Source organism: Sus scrofa, chromosome 4 (assembly GCF_054392235.1).
Source record: "Sus scrofa isolate SSC_HxYL_T2T_F1_AM1 chromosome 4, Sscrofa_HxYL_maternal_Yorkshire_Landrace_v2.0, whole genome shotgun sequence".
Classification (NCBI taxonomy): domain Eukaryota; kingdom Metazoa; phylum Chordata; class Mammalia; order Artiodactyla; family Suidae; genus Sus; species Sus scrofa.
In genome coordinates, this window is record NC_139386.1 from 112,298,147 (window position 1) to 112,318,573 (window position 20,427).

General features: G+C 41.8%; 1 protein-coding gene across 8 annotated transcripts in view; it reads right to left on the bottom strand.

Moving 5' to 3' along the window:
* Positions 1–20,427, bottom strand: part of MAGI3 (membrane associated guanylate kinase, WW and PDZ domain containing 3) — a 266,980-nt gene that overhangs the window by 236,031 nt on the left and 10,522 nt on the right. For 5 of the 8 annotated variants that reach the window (XM_021090716.2, XM_001925127.8, XM_085023520.1 and 2 more), the window contains exon 1: positions 2,188–3,058. The exons of the other annotated variants lie outside the window; for them this stretch is intronic. Coding sequence is in view for 3 of the 5 variants with exons in the window: in XM_001925127.8 (XP_001925162.4) it covers positions 2,188–2,503 (316 nt within the window). In the remaining 2 variants the exon portion in view is untranslated. Of the gene's footprint in view, positions 1–2,187; positions 3,059–20,427 lie in introns of those variants that run through there. 8 annotated transcript variants of the gene reach the window in all.

Genomic DNA, 20,427 nt, shown 5'->3' on the forward strand with positions numbered 1-20,427 from the left:
AATGTTGTTTATATAAAGCCATTTAAGAAAGCAATGTATTAAAAAATGAGAAACAAAAGATAGCAATTTAATACAATGCCTAACATGAGGCTATTAAGAAACAAAGAATACTGTTTTTTTAAGAGATTAACAACTTGCTTAGAAACAAGAATATTAATTCAGATGACATACAGCAGTATCCCTTAGAAATTGCTGAAGCAGAATGCATATTTAAAAAATAGGTGTAGTTTTCAGAACGTTTATTCTTGATAATTACAAAATGTGCTATACCCAGTACGCTTTATTTTGGCTAACATTTAAAATAGGACAGTATGCAAGAGGGAAAATTTTTATTACTATAAAAATGTTATCTACATTCTGGGACATATGATTTTTTTTAACAGTTAATTAACGTCGCAGAATAAACTCTAAACCTTGAATTATTTTCTTAAGTTTTCTAGAAAGATTGAGAAAATGTCTAACATACAGACCAGACTAATATCAATGAAAGACACATTTCTCCAGTCTTCTAAAAGAATCACAGTAACCTGAGAATATATCGCTTTCTCCTTAGTCTATCAATTTTTAAAGTTTTTGAAAATAAGTTATACATACTCTCATATATGCCTCTAATTATGCCTCCAATGCATCAAAACAAGACACAAAGCAATGATGCAAATGTTCTCATTATTCCCTGACTCATGGGATTTGAACTAAATTGCCCTTAGATCAGTAAGTGCTGGTTTATAGTATTTTGAATATTACAGAGAGTGCATGACTGGCTAAATTACAGTCCCAGAAGCTTTCCTCTACTCTTCACATATGGCTCTAAAAGTTTGACTTAAAAAAGAATTTTTGAATTCAAAAAAACATACAGAAAATGATGTTCAAAGTCTACCAAAGTTTTTTAAGTTAACAAAAAGACAACCTCACTTAAACTCGTAAGCTTAAAATGAATGGGATGGAATCGACCATATGAAGAAAATCTTAATATAAGATTGCAGGGACATATGAGTGTGTGCGTGTACACGTCCACAATACACACAGATGGACATTGCATCAAAACCCATCATGTTCCCATCAAGCCTAGACTATTAAAGAGATTTCCAAAGTGAGCTGAGAAAGGAGGAAAAAAAAAAATGTGAGGGAGATAACATGTTAGATTTCTCTCCAGAATTTTCTAGCATCTTGCAGTGAAGGTGTGGACTAATTGTTCTAGCCCAAGTCATAATTAAGCAGCCCATTATGTTTTGATGCACCGTATATCCAGTAGAGCACATTCAGCAAAAGTAGTCTGATATCTAATAACGCTGTAGCCATAATTCTCTTCCCTACAAACATCTCATGCAACTGAACCCCATTCTACCAACGCTGAAACGAAGCGATGCTGTTGACAACAAATACAAGGGAGCTATTACCTCCTATCAGATTTCACTGTACGCAGTCTGATCAATGCTTTGAAACTGGCAAGTATGCCATAAACGTAACGAGCTTTGCAGCAGATTTTAAAAGACACCAGGGCAACGGGGGCCTTTGAAACCCACCACTTCAACAAAATTCTGTAAAACCAAAGATTTACAAGAGATTTTACTCCAAGAGGCACCTAGGTCTTCCTTGGAAACCTAGACTATTAACAGCTTCCTGCAAGAACACACCATTCTGGCACAAATCGCATACTGTACACCATCGGCACCCAGACACCTGAACCACCTGGGCTGACAAGAGTTAGGCTGTCAGCTCCGAGGTGTTGCTAGTGTGCAAGAAACACTGAAGCAGCTAAGCCCTTTCAGGTACACTAGGTGGTAACCTTGGCACCCAGTGCCTCAATAGTAAAGATCTTTTTCCCTATCTGAAAATGCGGACGATTGTTCCAAAGAAAATATTACAATCGTGAGGACCTTTTCCACAAAGGAGAGCAGAAAAAGGCTGGGTTTTCCTCCAAGCAAAAACTGCGGTGGGAGACGGAGCTACAAATTAAGGAAACCCAGCTCCTGGTGGCCATCCCATGACAGCCCGGGCGAGCCATAGCTCAGTTTTCCTACCAGCAAAATGGGAATCACCCACCGCCACCCCTCCCCTTCGACAGGGAGTTCTGCACACCCAGGTCTAAGACTACCCTGGACGACTAGCGGGTGTGGGGCGGCTACTCCCCAGACACCCACACCGGGCTCCCCCCACCCCCGAGACATAAAGGCAGGGCCAGCGTACCTGGCTTCACAGTCTTGAGACGGATGGGCTCTCGGAAGTGGCGGATGACAGCCAGGGTATCCCGGTTGGTAAGCCCGCTGACAGGCGTCCCGTTCACCTCCAGCAGCACATCCCCCGGGCTGGGCGCCTTGCCCGAGACAACGCAGCAGGTGCCCCCACCGGGCTCCTCGCGGAGCCGCCCCAGGTAGGGGAACTCGCCGCGCTCCGCGCCTCCCCGGATCTCGGAGCCCAAGTCGCCCGGGGGCCCGGCCCAGGACACCGCGCACTCCTGCACCTTGCTGAGCCAGTGCTTCTTCTTCTTCAGTGTCTTCGACATCCCGAACCCCGCTGCACCATGGGGAGGACCCCGCGCAGGCGGCAGGGGTGCCGCTCCCGCCCCCTCTCAGCCTGGAGACCCCGGGCGGCCCGCGCAACCCGGCGAGGGGGGCCTCACCGCTCCGGCACCCCCCCCACCGACCACAGCCCACTGGGGGCCGGGCCGCTCCAAGCTCCGAGACGCCCCTCGGACGCCCTCCCGGTGACGCTCCCTGGGGCTGGCCGGAATCCGCGAGGACCACCCTGGGTTAGGCTGAAGAAAGGAGAAGGGGATTGTCCCCGGGCGGCTCCAGAGGGGTTTCGGGCGGGGTCACAGCCGACGGCTGGCCCCCGGGCTCCGCGCCGGAGCGGCGGGAAAGGCTGAAGCAGGGGGCGGGGAGGTGAAGAGGGAAGAGCCGGAAAGGAAAAAATCCGTCGGGGGCGCGCAGAAGCGCGCGTAGACCCGTCGCAGGATCGATCGTGGCCGCTGCGGAGCTGGAGCGCGGAGACCAACGCCTGCCCGAGCTGCCAGGAAACTGCCGCTTTCAAACCCGCCGCAACCTCCTCCTCCCTCTTCCCTTCCCCCCGCCCTCGCCCATCCCTCATCCAGAGCCCCGCCCCCTCCCGCCGCGCGGCGCCCGGCGCGCTGCCGTCACTGACCAGGCGCTTGGGAACGAGCCCCAGCACTCGACTCCCTTACCGGGGATTGGTCCCCGGTGGGCAGGGGGCGGACCACTGACGAGAGAGAACTACCGATTGGCTGGTGGGAGTGGAGGAGGCGGGCACTAGGATGACTGAAGTTTAAAGAGGGTGGAAAAAAGAAGTTTGAAGAGTGAGAGAGGGCAAAGGGAGGGGCAGGGGAGTGGGACCAGCTGCTGTCCGCAGGATCGAAAGAGGCCCGACGTGCAGCCGTGCAGCCGCTGGAACTGGGCGAACCCTTGGATAGGAAGAACCTAACTCCCCGAGGTGTGGGCGTGGCAGCAGAGCCGGGCGGAGTCGGGGGCGGAGTCTGGGATTCAGCCCGGGGCGCAGAGGCTAGCGGGTGTACTTCGCTGGGGAGACGACGTGCTGAGTCTGAGGCCAGGGGTGGTAGGGCCTCGGGGTGACCGGTTACAGCCACCCTCTTAGAATGAGTCGATGTTTCTCGTTCGTTCATCCATGCAGCATAAGTTACTACACACCCGTAGAGGCAAGGACTCTGGAGTCCCGGTTGATGGAAGGTAGAATCCTACATATTGCTGTGTGACCTCGGGCAAATTAAACCTCTCTGAGCTATAGCACCCTCCATGTTGTTGTGCATGTAAAATATCAGTATAGCGCCTGGCAAAGGGTGGGTACGCCTTACCACTTGCTAGCTGAGGAAGAAGTGGACTTTATGTCAGAAATTGTGCTATCTTCTGAGATTCAAGGATAAGGAAGACAGATCCTGCCCTCAAGGAGGTCATAGCCTAATAGGAGAGACTGACGAGTAAGCAGACTGCTTGAGGTGAGGTAGGGTGGGGTGGAGGCAGAAGATGGGTTAGGAACCAGCCTAGTAGCTAGCAGAGCTGGGTTGGAGTCCTGGCATGCTTCTTACTTGCTGTTTGACCTTGGCCAAATGACAGTTTCAAGTTTACTCGCCTGAAAAGAAGGTGGAGGGACAACAGTGAATAAAGGACATCTTAGATCCCTTCCAGCACTAATTTTTCAGGAATTCTTCTTGAGCTTTCTCTCCTCCCCAGCTTGACTCACAACTCTCCCCTGTCTTTGTATTTGTAAAAATCCTATCCATCCTCAGCCCAAATGCCATCTCTTCCAAGTAGCCTTCTCTGACATCTTGTCCTCAGGTGGAAAGTGTTTTCTCTGAGCTATGATACTTTCACTTTTGCAGTATGACATTTATGTAGTCTCATCTCTCTTTAATGGTTGGGGAAAGCCCTTATTTAAACTGTGAATAGCTCCACAGAATCTCACCACATCTCAGATAGACTGGCCCACGCTTCAAAAGCTGCAGTGATTTTTTTTTAACACCATTGTATCAGTCAGGGCCTAGGCAGGAAACAAAAGGTACTTACCCAATACGGACAGGGTGTGGGAAACCACAAGGGAAGTGTGGAACCCTGGGGCTATGAGCTTCTAGATCTGTGAAAGCAAAGGGAAGTTACCAAAGCCCAGCACAGAAAGGGCCACATGATAGGAGCCTGTGACCTTCAGTCAAGGGATGCAGTCAGCCTAAGTAATCACCCAAGGACAAAGCTGGGGGATTTCTCTCTCACTCTCCTCCCTCCTCCATCCTCCTGCTGGTGCATCCCAAGAGCCAAATCCAAGAGAAGCCAGAGGGCAAGAGAGCCTTTTGAAACAGTCCTTATCAGTCAATCACACAGAGAAGAGGAAGCAGTGCATCTGAAGAGAAAAAGGGAAAAGATCCAGCATAGGCATCACATGGATTGCTCATATTTACCCAGAGCTGAGACAAGGCTGAAGTATTTTCTGAACTACCACCTACACCAACAGATTCCTGGATGAAATCTTGATAACCTCCACCTCATTTATTTTGGCAGCAACTCTGGGAAAACATCTTTCCCTGCCCAGATTGTAGCCATCAGAATACATTTGGCCACAAGGAATGGAATATCTAAGGGTAACTTAAAGAATGAGGTTACATGTTACATTTTTAACAAGTTCAGATATAAATAGTGTCAGCATTAGTTAAGCAGCACTATCATGTCATTAAGGACCCAGGCTCTTTTTGTAGCTGCTCTCTACCATCCATGTGCATGTTGCCTTTTTATCTCCAGGCTTATCACCTCTTGATTGCAGTGTGGCTGCCACAGTTCCAAACATCACATCCTCAGAGGTCATTGTCCAATGGGAAGGGAGGGAAAGGCATAATGCTACCACTGTTTTTATGAAGAAAAATCCCAGACTGTTCCTCTCCCCACCCTCCATGTAGAATCACCCTTCTTGGCCAGAAAATGGTCACATGGCCCCCTGACAAATGAAAATGGGATTGCCACCATTTATTAATGTGTCCCTCCCAAGCAAAATAGGAGTTCTGCTTCAGAGGAGAAGGGGGGAATAGTTGCCAAGGGGGCACCCAACAGTGTCTGCCACATGCTTCAACCAAGCTTAAGTTATACTGACTCTTAGAAAACTGCAGTGATCAGGAGCTGGAACTCTGGAGTCAGACTGCAAATCTCAGGTTTCCTACCTAGCAGCTCTGAGATCCTGAGGAAACTCTCTTGCCTAACCTCGCTTTCTTCATCCACAAAATCAGTACAATAACAGTGCCCACCTGAGTTGTAAGAACTGAATGGAGCTATTTGAGTAAAGCAAGCACTTAACATAGAGTCTGACACATAAACCTTCAAATCATTTTAGTTTGTGCTAAATAGTAGTATTTGTGACAAAGCCCAAGGCATTGCTAGTCACCCTTATAACTCCATAAATATTAAATTCACCCATCTTAGTAAGCCTAGGTTCCATCTTTAAATAGTCTAGAAATAAGCTGCCCGCCCCAGTGAATTGATGCTGATAGGATACTATTCTGGAAATTACTGCATAATTAAACCGAGTCACATTGCAAGTGTCTCTCTAAAACAGCACCTAGCCAAATAATCAGATCATACATTCATCATTGTTTCCCAAACCTAATGATTGGCTTACTCATTGTGATTTCCATTTAGGAATATTAATAAGCTAAAAATATGAAACCTGGCTTAAAAAATAAATGATACAGTTGAATATGAGCTAACTCTATCCATCTAATCTCTAGTGAAAAACATAGAGGTGTTTCAATAGGAAGCATATGTGAGTTAGGTCCCAAGAAGGCTGCAGTGGCTCCAAATAACAATATAATGACTGAAAGAAGTGTCTCCTTTCCTCAGTTCCTTTTAGTAGATCCAGGAGAGTTTTCCCAAAGGCTTCCAGCAAGATTTCCCCTCCAGTTTATTGGCTGGACTTGGCCAATGGCCTTTCCTAAACCAAAGATGCAAAGAGTAATGAAATACTTTTAGCTAATTTCCCCTTTGTTGCTCACTGGGGGGATCCAGTGTCAGATCAAGTGCCTGGCGGCACAATATGTGGACACAGTTTATGGGGTAGAGGGTGTTTCTTAGCAAATGTGAAGATGAGAGATTGCTTGATTTGGTTCATATGTGTATACACATACATAAATATGTATAATATATATTACATACATACACACATATCACACACGTGGTTTTCGGCAAGGTGGAAAGTTTTGTTTTAGAGTACTGTGCCGAAGAAAGAGTGGGGGAAAAACTGTAATTGCAATGTATACATGTAAGGATAACCTGACCCCCTTGCTGTACAGTGGGAAAATAAAAAACAAAAAAAAAGAATACTGTGCCGAGTGTTCTTGAGAGTTAAATAAACCCTCTAAGTAAAGAACTTCAAAATGGCAAATATAAATTCCCAAATTTTCCCACTGATCTGTGTGTAGCTCCTCCTCTGCACCATCAGAGCTGCAACATGTGGAGGTTTGTGTGCCAACAACTCCAGGGACATCGCTCACACCAGAGTCTGTGAATTGTGCCCCCAGAGTTGTGCATGGCTCTGTGCCAAAGCAAAGCAATTGCACGGAGAAATTTCTATTTCATTTGTTTATTTTTATGTATGTATTTAGGGCTGCACTTGCGGCATATGGAAGTTCCCAGGCTAGGGGTTGGAGCTGCACATGCCGGCCTACACCACAGCAATGCTAGATCCGAGCCGCATCTGTGACCTACACCACAGCTCATGCCAGTGCCGGATGACCGGGGCCAAGGATTGAACCCACACCCTCATGGATACTAGTCAGGTTCATTTCAGCTGAGCCACCATGACAACGCCTCATTTATTTTTAGCTTCTATTTCTTTCAGGGAAACCTGAATCTAGTAACAGTAAATCAAAATTATATTTAAGATTAAGTCATTCTCAAGTATTAAGGTGGCAGACGGTGGGGGAGAAGTGGGGGCAAAGATAAAAACAAATATTTGCCTTCTGTATAGACTACAGGATCATTTATCCTGTTTTTATTTCCACAGATTATAATAAAATCATCTTGAGTTATAAAAATTCTGATCCACAAAATCCTTCACCACCTTAGAAAATGTTCATGTTTACCTGTATTATGGAAATGAGCTATGTAATGCAGCCTAACATTATTAGCCTAACTGAATTCAGGATTAATATTTTATTGTATCTTTCCATTTTATTAGCATTTTTATTTGCCTAGGCCTATGGGCTAATTTGCATGCGCATGCTAGAATATGCTCACTTCTAAAAGCCATTACATGGAAAATTTTATTTTGGGTTGACAGATTTATTGTTAAAATTTGTATTACCGTGTTTCATACAGAAACGTGCATTTTTGCCCAGAGGTACACTTACCTCCAGGTGACCAAATGCACACGGCCCAAATTCGCAGAACAAGAGGAATGTTCAGAACCAAGTGCGGTGCCAACAGGCTTTGAAAGGGAGGTTAGTTAAGTAGTCAGATGTCAAGTTTGTCAGAAAAAGCAGGACAAAGAGATCACTGAATCAAACAGAAAGTACCAAAATACCCAGCTTTCAGCTTTCAGCTTACATGTAACCTCTGATTCAAGGCCAGCCTGGATTTCCTACAGCCAAACATCATCGTGTCCTTCTCTAGAATCAAAAGCAGTTGTCTCTGTGTTCTCGTTTCCGGTAGACCTCAAGATCCTTGAGAGTGGATCCCTTTGTGATTCATTGCTACATCCCCCTTGGGCTGGGCATGTTGTCTTTAGTGACCAAACATTCATGCTTTCATCCAAAAACAGAAGGAGGGGGCCTCTTAGGAGCAGGCATTGTTTTAGGTGCTGATTGACAGCAATGAACAAATTTACAAGGTCCCTTCTTTCATGGGGAAGACGACAGTGCAGGGGAGGGAGTTTTCTTCAACCCTCTTAAGGTCTGTGGCTGGACCTGAAGATTAAACTGGTCAAGATAGATTAATAGGAGAAAAGTATAGACATTTCTTTAAGTTTTATGTGACATGAGAGCCTTCATAAGGAAATGAAGACCAGAAGACATGGTGACGCTGAGTGTTTTCACTCTATTAAGGATGAGTTGAAAGAAGTGGTGAGATGTGATAGGGCAAAGAGGACGAGCTAAGTGTAGTAAATGGGGGAATTTAGCCAGAGCTGTTTGCTCAGATTCTTCCCCATTATCTGTCCGTCTTGGATGTGAGGGTGTGCCTTTCCTCCAGGCATAGGGAGAGCATCTGTCACCTCAGAGTCACATGCACTGCTTCAGGGATGAAAGGCAGGGGGACAGAGAGAACTCCTGCTTCTGCCAGTTTCCTTAAACTTCTTCAGCTTAAAATATTCCATATGCCAAGCTGCCAAATTTTCGGGTAGCCTGTCCTGACCTCCATCACCAGTAAAGGATCAAGGCAATTACAGTACTATGACTATGGGAAACTCAAAGTGATGATGAAACGGAATGAAGTGATGGGCGATTAGCAGAGGACACAGGCTGCATTAGATAGAGGTCGTAGAGAAAGTCTGGCTGACTAGGTGACAAGTTTTGCCAAGACCTGAATGACAAGTAAGAGGGAGCCAAGGGAAGACCCAAGATCCAATAATTCCAGGCCAACATGAGACCGTGGGTAGACCTGTGTCTGAATTGGAGCAACAGAAGGATGCTGATGAGACTGGAGTCGGGTGATGCAGGAGTGAGAGGTAGGAAAAGAATTCAGAGAACAAGGCTGGAGGCCAGATCACACTCAGCCTTCCAGGCCAAGGAATGTGAATCTTATTTAGAGCACAATGAGTTTTAATGAGAGGAGTAGCAGCATCTGATTTACATTTGAGACTGATGGTTCTGACTGCTACACAGAGAAGGATGGAGGTGACAGTGGAAGCGGGGACACCAGACAGAAACTTGGTATAGGAGCCCAGTGGGAGGTGACAGTGGCGTGGACCAGGGTGGAAACAATGAAGATGAAAATGTGTTGAATGCACATCGGAACACGGAAATTATAGCTTTAATTTCCTAGACTGATCACAGTTAAAGAAATACGTTACGATTGTATTTAATAAGAAGCTTTGTGGAATGTAATTGCTTTGTTGAAATGTCCCCTCACAGTCAGATAAGGGAGAAGTTAGAAAATAAATGTAGGAGAAATACTCAAGTTTAAATTTGTACAGGTTCTTTTATTATGTTTATTGAGAAGAGCATCCAGAGAAATAGAATGTTAATTTCAAGGGTTGTTTTTTGTTTGTTTTAATCTCTTAGGCAGGTAACCCATCCACTCAAAGCAGATGATGTCCTTAGACTTCATGTAGGGTTTTTTTCATCTACAGGGTGTGTTGTTATAAGTGAAATTTGTTCCTTAACTTATAAAAGAACGCACCAACTTCGTTTTAAAAGAGCTCTACCACCATATAAAATCTTTTAGTTTCTTTTAACTAGTTAGACAACTTCAGGCCCTTGAGTCTTATTTTCTCATTGCAGACCGAAAGCAAATAAATGGTGCCTACAGTGGATTCCAATACAAAGCACCATATGAAGCTCCCTTTCTTCAACAGAAGGACAATTCCTCATTTACTTGGCTAAGCTTAGGTGAAGCATTTCCAAATGCACACTCCCAAATTTCACAGTAAAAATGATTGGAAACACACCACATGAGCTTAAAATAAACACCCCCCCCATTCAAAAACCGGGTACTGTGGTCTTTCTTAAACTTAACAAAAATATCTGTCCTTATTTTCCTTTATTCGAAAATGGAGAGCAGTCTTGTTGGATTTGGGTTAAGGGATAGGAGGAAGCTAAATTTCAGTGTAGGGAGTTCCCATTGTGGCTCAGCAGTAAAGAACTCAATTAGTATCCATGAAGACGTGGGTTCCATCCATGGCCTCGCTCAATGGGTTAAAGAACTGGCATTTCTGTGAGCTTTGGTGTAGGTTGCAGATGCAGCTCAGACCTGGTGTTGCTGTGGCTGTGGCATAGGCCACCATCTACAGCTCTGACTTGACCCCTAGTCTGGGAATTTCCATATGCTGCAGGTGTGCCCCCCCAAAAAAAAATTTCAGTCTGGAAGCAGAGCAATATGCTAGATTATATGGGTTCTCATGAGTTGCTTCTGTGCTTGGAACCTAAACTTAATCTTGGCACATTTAAATATGTAACTGTTGAGAGTAGATCTTAGAAGTTTTCATCACAAGAAAAAACTATAACTGTGTGGTAATAGACATTAATTAGACTTACTGTGGTCTACTGCAATATATACATCTGTATATCAAATTATGCGGTACACTTGAAACTACTCTAATGTTATATATCCATTAAACAATCAATCAATAACTGTCCATTCATAGTTTGAGGGACACAAACAGGACAAAGAGAGCAGCTGGTTATATCAACAGCAAACCTTCAGATGCACTAATGCAAATAATACATGGTTAATGTGCAAGGTTATCTCTTCAGCCTTGGTATGTTTGAGAATGTTAACAGGTTGAAAATTTCACCTTGCAAGCTCCAATAGACCCAACTTTCCCCCCCCAACCCCCTTGCCCCATATTCATATGTTGAAGCCTTAACCCCCAATGTGACTGTATTTGGAGACAGGACCTTTATGGGGGTAATTAAGGTTAAATGAGGTCCTAAGGATAGGGCTCTGATTCAATAATAGGTTTGGTGGCCTCTTGAGAAGAAGGAGAGATTTCCTGTCCACTTGACTCTACTCCAACCATACTGGCTTTCTTACAATTCTTTCAACATGCCAAGCATGCTCCTGTCTTAGCCCTCCCTCTGCCTAGAGTGCTCTTCCCCTGGGTACCTTCATGACTTATTCTCTCACCTCTCTTTGACACTGGCTCAAATGCCACTCAGCTGGGGACTCTACTTGACCTTCCTGTCTAAAAAGGCAACATCCCTCAACTCCTAACCCTCCACATCCTCCTTTCCTTCCTTTGTCCACAGCATTTATAACTTTCTGATACACTGTATAATTTACTTAGTATGTCTCTTATTTTTTTGTCTGTCTGTACCCTAGAGTGTAATGATGTATCCCTTGTACCTAGAATAGCACGTAGCTCATGGGAAGGACTCAATTAATACTTGTTTGCTCAAGGGCTTTTTCTTCAAACTTCTTTCAGATATATTTCCTACACCATGATGGTCAGTATAAGACATTTTAACAGTGGAACAAAAGGTCAAAATACTCAAATTAGGAAGTCAAAATCTCTATTACATCTGCGTCAGAATGGTAAAAAATGAAAAGAACTGATCCTATTCAATGTTATCAAAAAAAAAAAATTGTAGACATGTGAGAACCCCTATACACTGCTAATGAGAACGTAAATTGGTTCAACCATTCTGGTTGTTTTTGTTTTGTTTTTGGTTCAGCCACTTTGGTAAACCAGCAGTTTCCACTACAGTGAACAAATGTATACCCTAGAATCCATCAATTCTACTCCTGGGTGTATACCCAACAGAAATGAGTACTTACAGTCTCCAAAAGATCTATGCAAAAATGATGCTTTATAGCCCCAAACTGGAAACAATCCAAATGTCCATTAAGATTAGAATGGCTGCATAAATCTTGCTATATTCTTAGAATACTACACAGCAATGGGAGAAAAAAGGTCCAATACAGCAAAATGGATAAATGTCACAGGCCTAATTTTAAGCAAAAGAAGCCATACGCAAAAGTACATACTATATGATTCCATTGATCTGAATTTCAAGAATGGCCCAAACTAATATATGGTGATTAAGTTCAGAATGGTTACTTTTGAGGGCATATTGACTGAAGGGGCACACAAAGAACTTGCTAGGGTCTTGGCAATGTTCTATATCTTGATCTGGATAATGCTTTAACTGGTATAAATATGTGCAGAAATTAATCTAGCTGTACACTTAAGATTATACACTATCATATAAGTTAGATAACAATAAATAACTCTCTGTGTGGAGAAAAAGGAACCCTCCCCCACACTGTTAGTGGAAATGCAAATTTGTACAGCCAATATGGAGAACAGTATGGAGGTTCCTTAAACAACTAAAAACAGAGTTACCATATGACCCTGCAATCCAACTCTTGATCATGCATCTGGAGAAAACTCTAATTCTACCGTCAATGCTTTAATTTTTTTCTTTTTATGGCCTCACCCGCGGCATCTGGAAATTCCCAGGCTAGGGGTCAAATCAGAGCTGCAGCTGCCAGCCTACACCACAACCATGGCAACACCAGATGTGAGCCATATCTGTGACCTACACTGCAGTTTGTGGCAATGCCAGATCCTTAACCCAATGAGCAAGGCCGGGAACCGAACCCGCATCCTCTCAAATACTATGCCATGTTCATAACCTGCTGAGCCACGATAGGAATTCCTGAAAAGAGGTATCCCTATGTTCACTGCAGTATGATTTACAATAACAAAAAGAGGTACCCCTATGTTCACTGCAGTATGATTTACAGTAACGAAGACATGGAAGCAAACTAAATGTTCATTGACAAATGAATGGATAAAGATGTGGGATGTACACACACACACACACCGAAATATTACTCAGCCATAAAAAGAGAATGAAATAATGCCATTTGCAGCAACACAAATAGACCTAGAGATATTAAGTCAGAGAAAGACAACTATCATGTGATATCACTTATATGTGGAATCTAAAAAAATGACATAAATGAACTTATTTACAAAACAGAAACAGACTCACAGATAGAAAACTTATGGTTACCAAAGGTGGAAGGAGGGAAATAAATTAGGAATTTGGGATTAGGAGATACAGCTACTACATATAAAATAGATAAACTAGGTCCTACTATATAGCTTAGGCAACTATATTCAGTACTTAAACTATAGTGAAAATTAATCTGAATAAGTATACATACTTATAAATGTGTTACTGAACATGAGATACTAACACACTATAAATTGACTATACTTCAAAAAAATTTTTGACTACAAAATTTTAAATGTGTACATGATCCAAAAATTTATATGGAACCATTAAAGACCCAGAATTGCCAAAGCAATCCTGAGAAATAAAAACCAAGCAGGAGGCATAACTCTCCTAGACTTCAGGCAGTATTACAAAGCCACAGTAATCAAAAGAGTGTGGTACTGGTCCCCAAACAGACATACAGACCAATGGAACAGACTAGAGAACCCAGAAATAAACCCAGACACCTATGGTCAATTAATCTTTGACAAAGGAGGCAAGAATATAAAAATGTGAACAAGACAGTCTTTTCAGTAAGTGGTATGGGAAAACATGTAAATCAATTAAACTGGAACACACCCTCACGCCATGCCCAAAAATAAACTCATAATGGCTTAAAGATTTAAACATAAGACAAGACACCATCAAACTCCTAGAAGAGAACATAGGCAAAACATTCTCTGCTATCAACCTTACAAATGTTTTTCCTCAGGTCAGTCTCCTGAGGCAACAGAAATAAAAGAAAAAATAAACCAATGGGACCTAATCAAACTGACAAGCTTTGGCACAGCAAAGGTAACCACAAAAAAACACAAAAAGATGACCTATGGAGTGGGAGAAAGTAGTTTCAAACAATGCAACTAACAAGGGCTTAATCTCTAAAATATACAAACGACTTATAAAACCCAACAGCAAAAGAAGCCAACAACCCAATTGAAAAATGGGCAAAAGACCTGAATAGACATTTTCTCCAAAGAACATATACAGATGGCCAACACGCACATGAAAAAATGCTCAATATCACTGATTATTAGAGAAACGCAAATTGAAACTACTATGAGGTACCACCTCACACCAGTCAGAACAGCCATCATTAATAAGTCCACAAATAACAAATGCGGGAGAGGGTGTGAAGAAAAGGGAACCCTCCTACACTGTTGGTGGAAATGTAAATTGGTACAACCACTATGGAAACCAGTATGGAGGTACCTCAGAAAATTAAATATAGAACTACCATATGGCTCAGCAAGCCCACTCTTGGGCATATATCCAGACAAAACTTTCCTTGAAAAAGACGCATGCACCCCTGTGTTCATTGCAGCACTATTCACAATAGCCAAGACATGGAAACAACCCAAATGTCCATCGACAGATGAATGGATTAAGAAGATGTGGTGTATATATACACAATAGAATACTACTCAGCCATAAAAAAGAACAAAATAATGCCATTTGTAGCACGATGGATGGAACTAGAGACTCTCATACTAAGTGAAGTCAGAAAGAGAAAGACAAAAACCATATGATATCACTTATATCTGGAATCTAATATATGGTACAAATGAAGCTTTCCACAGAAAAGAAACTCATGGTCTTGGAGAACAGACTTGTGGTTGCCGAGGGGGAGGGAGTGGGATGGACTGGGAGTCTGGGATTAATAGACACAAACTATTGCCTTTGGAATGGATAAGCAAATGGGAACTATATCCACTCACTTATAATGGAGCATGATGGAGGATAATGTGAAAAAAAGAATGTATATACATATATACGTGTGACTGGGTCACTTTGCTGTACAGCAGAAAATTGACAGAACACTGTAAACTAGCTATAATGGGAAAAGATAAAAATCATTTAAAAATAAATAAATGTGTACATGATAAAACAACCACCAGAAACAAAGTTAAGAACAAACTACAGTCTTGGAACAAATATTTATAGTATTTGTTGATGAAGGCAGCTTTCCTTTTTATATGCAAAGTTTTTAATAAATGAATAAGCAAGGTGAAACAAAATAGTCCAGTGGAAAGATAGGCTAAGTTAGATTATAGAAAAATAATAAACTGACTAAACATATGAAAAGGTGTCAATTTTCAAACAACAGTAAAATTTCATTTTTCTCCTAACAGATTGGCAAGGAAAAAATTTGATAGTACATTTTGTTGTTCAGATGGGACTATAAATTAGAAAAACCTCTTTGGTGGGTAATATACCAGTATCACAATTTTTAAATTCTCAATGCAGTTTCATTAGTAGGAATCTTTCTTTCTAGGGCTGCATCCAAGGCACATGGAAGTTCCCAGGCTAGGGGTCAAAAAAGGAGCTGCAGCTGCTGGCCTATGCCACAGCCACAGCCACACCAGATCTGAGCCTTGTCTGTCAACTACACCACAGTTCACAGCAACACAGTGAACTGAACAGGACCAGGGATCAACCTGCAACCTCACGGATAGTAGTTGGGTTTGTTGCCACTGAGCCACAACGGGACCTCCCATTAGGAGGGATTTTCCAAGACTTTATGTACTAGCAAGTACATTGCAGCACTGTATGCAGCAGAGAAATGTCTACAATAGAGGCTGGTTAAATGAAATGTGAAATACACATTCAATAGAATATTGTGCAGAATGAAGTAGAGCTTCATTTGCTGATGTGGAAAGATCCCTAAGATGCCTCTTTAAAGATACAGAAGTGCTTGCTCCTATTTGGATTAAAAGCGAGGAGGGGGAGTTCCCACTGTAGCACAGTGGGATAATAATCCTGGTTGCCCCAGCTCTGTGGGTGGCATAGGTTGCTGCTGGGGGGGCATGGGGAGAAGGGGGCCGGTTGGTGAGGGGATGGAGAATATTTCCATACACCCCCCTCTAGGCCCCTGTCCTCTGGCGGACACACAGGAAACTAACAGCCGTGGTTGCCTCTGGGCAGTGTGACTAGGAGGTTGAAAAGGAGAAACGCTTCTCATGAAATAGCCTTTTGCACTGTGAACTATATTTGTACAAAGTATATGTACTACTTGAAAAAGGAGATGAAAAATAAAAGCACCTGCATTCAAAGAGGAGGAGGAAGCAGAGTGAAAAAGAGTGGGAATAGGGATAGGAGGAGGAGATAGTTGAGGAAGAGGAAAAATAACCAAGGCCCCCACTTCTGCATGCCGCACGTAGCCTCGTCCACATAGAGAGAGGATGCTGCGTAAATAAAGCTCCAAATCTACTCTACTAATCCTGAATCTCATCCAAGCACCAATTCAATATTTTCAGCTCAGATTAACCTTTTAAAACCAGACTACTCAGGCCAAGACATAATTGGGCCAGAGAATGTTCTGCTTCTTGGAGGTAGTCTATATTGGTTAAGAAATTAAACTTTACCTGTTGTTCACTGCTTTTAGATGAGATGAGGGGACATGGGTGAAAAACACTATTACACCACAGCAGCATGTTACATATTTGAAGCTAAACAGACATGAAGTCAGGACAATTCAACAATTCTATATGTGTGCCAATGTTTGTGCTGTAAATGATTTTAAACAGAGAATGAAAAATTCTACCTTCTGTTTAATTGTATTTTAATTAAAAACTGAAACTGAAAAAAGAAGTTACTAGGATAAGACTTATGGGCAGAAATTTCATCAGTGTTAGTTTTGGAGCAGATTTGGGGTTCAGCTGATTTCTAGGTTTGGGAGGCTTGCAGAGCTTTCTAGCCCATGTTTATCTAGATCAAGATAAGTAGTTGATCTAGTGGGTTAATCTGTACCAAAAGGAAGTTATTTTAAAGTGAATTTAAGCCAAGTTTTATAGAATATTAATAGAGCAATAGCTAATCAGGCAGTAAAACTTGGGAGACTCCTCTGGAATTCAGTTTTTAGTGTATTAGCGTCAAATTGACTAATTTTACTGAAATAAGTCAAAGAAAGTCTAACACTGTATGATCTCATTTATGTGTGGAATCTTAACACAAGAAAACAAGACAGACACAGTAACTTGAACACATAGAAACAGAATGGATTGGTGTGGTTGCCACAGGTGAGGTTGGAGGGCGTGGCGATAGGGAAATGGAACAAGATGGTCAAATGTATAAACCTCCAGTTATAAGATAACTAAGTTCTGGGGATAGAATGTACAGTATAGTTAACAATATTGTATTACATATTTGAAAGTTGCTAAGAGAGACGTTAAGATTTTTCATCATGAGAAAAAAATTCATAACAATGTTAGGTGATGGATATTAATTAGTGTTACTATGGTAATCATTTCACAATATATGCATATATCAAATCTGTGTATTTTACACCTTAAATTAATACAATGTTACATGTCAATTATCTTGATACAATTGGAAAAAATAAAAATAAAACTTTTTGCTTAATTAGATCTAATCTATTTGGATAGATTGGTTTACAAGGAAAACAGTCTTAACTGGATTATATATAAATTTTATGTACATATATGCATATACACTTTTTTTTTTTTTAGCAAGATTTAAGAAATGAAAACAGACTCTACAGGCCATATCAGCCTCTCCCACATGCTTGCCACAATTAATAGTCTAGGAAAGAACACTAGGCTCTGAGTATTTTAAGAAATCCAACCAATTGCATGGCTGTCCTGAGTCTGAGGGATTTAATCTAGTTCCTTCATCTCTACAGCAATGATGCATTACGTTGAGAACAGTTGTTCAGAGTAGTGACCACGAGACAACAAAAAGCCAGTTATCCACAAAAACAATTCACAGGCTTTCAGAATTTTATATCTGGAGGAGTTAAAGTCATCTACTCCCTACTAATGCAGGGAGATGGATCTGTGCCATTTTCAACAGCATTGCTTGAAATATGTTTTAGATTAGTCATTAAGTTACTGAAAAAATATATAAAAATAAGGGTTTCCCAGTCTCTCTACTGACTAAGGCTCTACAAGGAAATTTTACCAGGATGGGCTTTCTTAGATTTTGGGGAAAACATAACAACCCACCCCTCTTTTTCTCCATCCTTTAACTCATATGAAGGGGCAAATATTCTATTTTTCAAAGTAATCTTTGAGGGATGTCATACGTTTTGATTCAAAGTACGTGCAGTAGAAAACAGAAGAATGTAGTAGATTTTCATTTGGATTCTAGTTCTACTCATCCATAAATGTGCCAGCTAAAAATAAATCAAAAGTCAAAAAAAATCTGATTTTTTAGAGATTTGGTTAAAAAAAAAAAAAAAAACGAGACAATATTTGCCTATCTCAAGTAAGAATCTTTCCAGTTTTAAAAAAAGAAAAACCGGAGTCTCCGTCGTGGCTCAGTGGTTAACAAATCCGACTAGGAACCATGAGGTTGCGGGTTCGATCCCTGCCCTTGCTCAGCCCGGCATTGCTGTGAGCTGTGGTATAGGTTACAGACGCGGCTCGGATCCCTTGTTGCTGTGGCTCTGGTGTAGGCCGGTGGCTACAGCTCCAATTGGACCCCTAGCCTGGGAACCTCCATATGCCACGGGAGCGGCCCCAAAAATGGCAAAAAGACAAAAAGACAAAAAAAAAAAAAAAAAAAAAAGGAAAACCCTACACAAGATAATTAACATACACAGGAGTTCCCACTGTTGTGGCTTAGTGGTAACAAACCTGAATAGTATCCACGAGAATGCAGGTTCAATCCCTGGTGTCGCTCACTGGGTTAAGGAGAGGGCATTGCCGCGAGCTGTAGTGTAGGTCACAGACACAACTCAGATCCTGCATTGCTGCGGCTGTGGTGTAGGCTGGCAGCTGTAGCTCTGATTTGACCACTAGCCTAGAAACTTCTATATGCTGCAGGTGCAGCCCTAAAAAGCAAAAAAACAAAAAACAAACAAACAAAATTAACATATCAGAAGTGTTGAAGTTTAGAAATATGGAGGTTTTGTGTGTGTGTATGTGACCAAAACTATAACCTCTCACAGTTACAGAGGTAAAGTGAATGCAGCATAACTGAACAAGGGACAAGCTTATTCATAGGAACAAAACTCCCAGTTCCAGAAGAATGGGATGCCTAGGACTTTTGGGGAACCTCACACTCCCTGAACTCTGCAAAACAAGCATACTATTGCTGCTTTCACCACCACCAGAGCAGAAACAAATATTGCAGAAGTATTGTGACTGGTGGAAGCAGAGTCTCTCCCCCTTTTTTAGTTTTTAAAGCCATCTCTTAGAGGCAGAGATGCATTCTCTTGACTTCTCTTCATGGATCTCAGCAAAATGCTTATGTAACAACTTGGCTTTTTTTCCAAAAATTAGACTCTGCGCTGGGACAAGTTGCTAGTTGTATCAAGAGACTTATACTTTGAAATCCCAAAATGTTAGAGATCTTGAGTGCTCTTTCAAATGAGAAATTATGACATTTATACAGAAACCAATCTGAATTCAAACATAGGAGATCTGAAGTGGCTAGAGCATAGGGGTCTCTGCAAACAAGATCATAGAAAGAATTCTTCAGAGAATGTTGGAAGTCCTTGAATTTGCTCAAACTTTATTCAGTAAGCATGGAAAGCCATAATGCATTAGAAAGCAGGGTAGCAGTATAATCAAAGCGGTGCTTTTAGGCCATAGAAGATATGAGAAACTGAAGAAGAAATTAGTTTTTAAAAACATACATATGTAGCAAAGAATGTCAGGAAAGCATCACAACAATTTATTAGTAGCGCTGTAGTTGAGTGATGGATTAAATAAAAAGCATTGATAATTCTGTCTGTGTTATCTAATTTTATTGAGAATGCATATGTACTGCTTTGCATTAAAGGCCTCAATTATGTCAATGTTTATTTTATAATGAAAAATTCAAACCAATAAGAGTAAAATGAGTCCCATATACCCATCGCTCAGATTAAATAATTGTCAAGATTTTGCTATGTTTACTCCCTCTCTCCCTTTTTCCTTTTTTCTTTTCATTCCTTTACCAATATCTTCCTCTCGCTGGTTTTCGTGTCTTTCTGACCTGACCCATTAGTTCTTGATAGCTTCCTTGCTTTTTCGCACAGCAAGATGTCCCAGACTCCTCTTAATTTCCTGCCACAGGCCTGGAATCAGCCTATCTTTCAAGATGCTCTATTTCCTTTCAGCGGGTGAAAAATTGTTTTAAGTCAAGGTGTAAGCCAATAGTCAATTCTATACAGAGGCGATTCTTGGACAACTGTGGGTGCTACCATCCTGAGACTTGTGGAGAAAATACTAAAAATAGCCTGAAGAAAATGAGACTATGGAAGCATTCTAAAATGAATCTGCTTTTAAAACAAAACAGATTTGTCAGCATTAAAA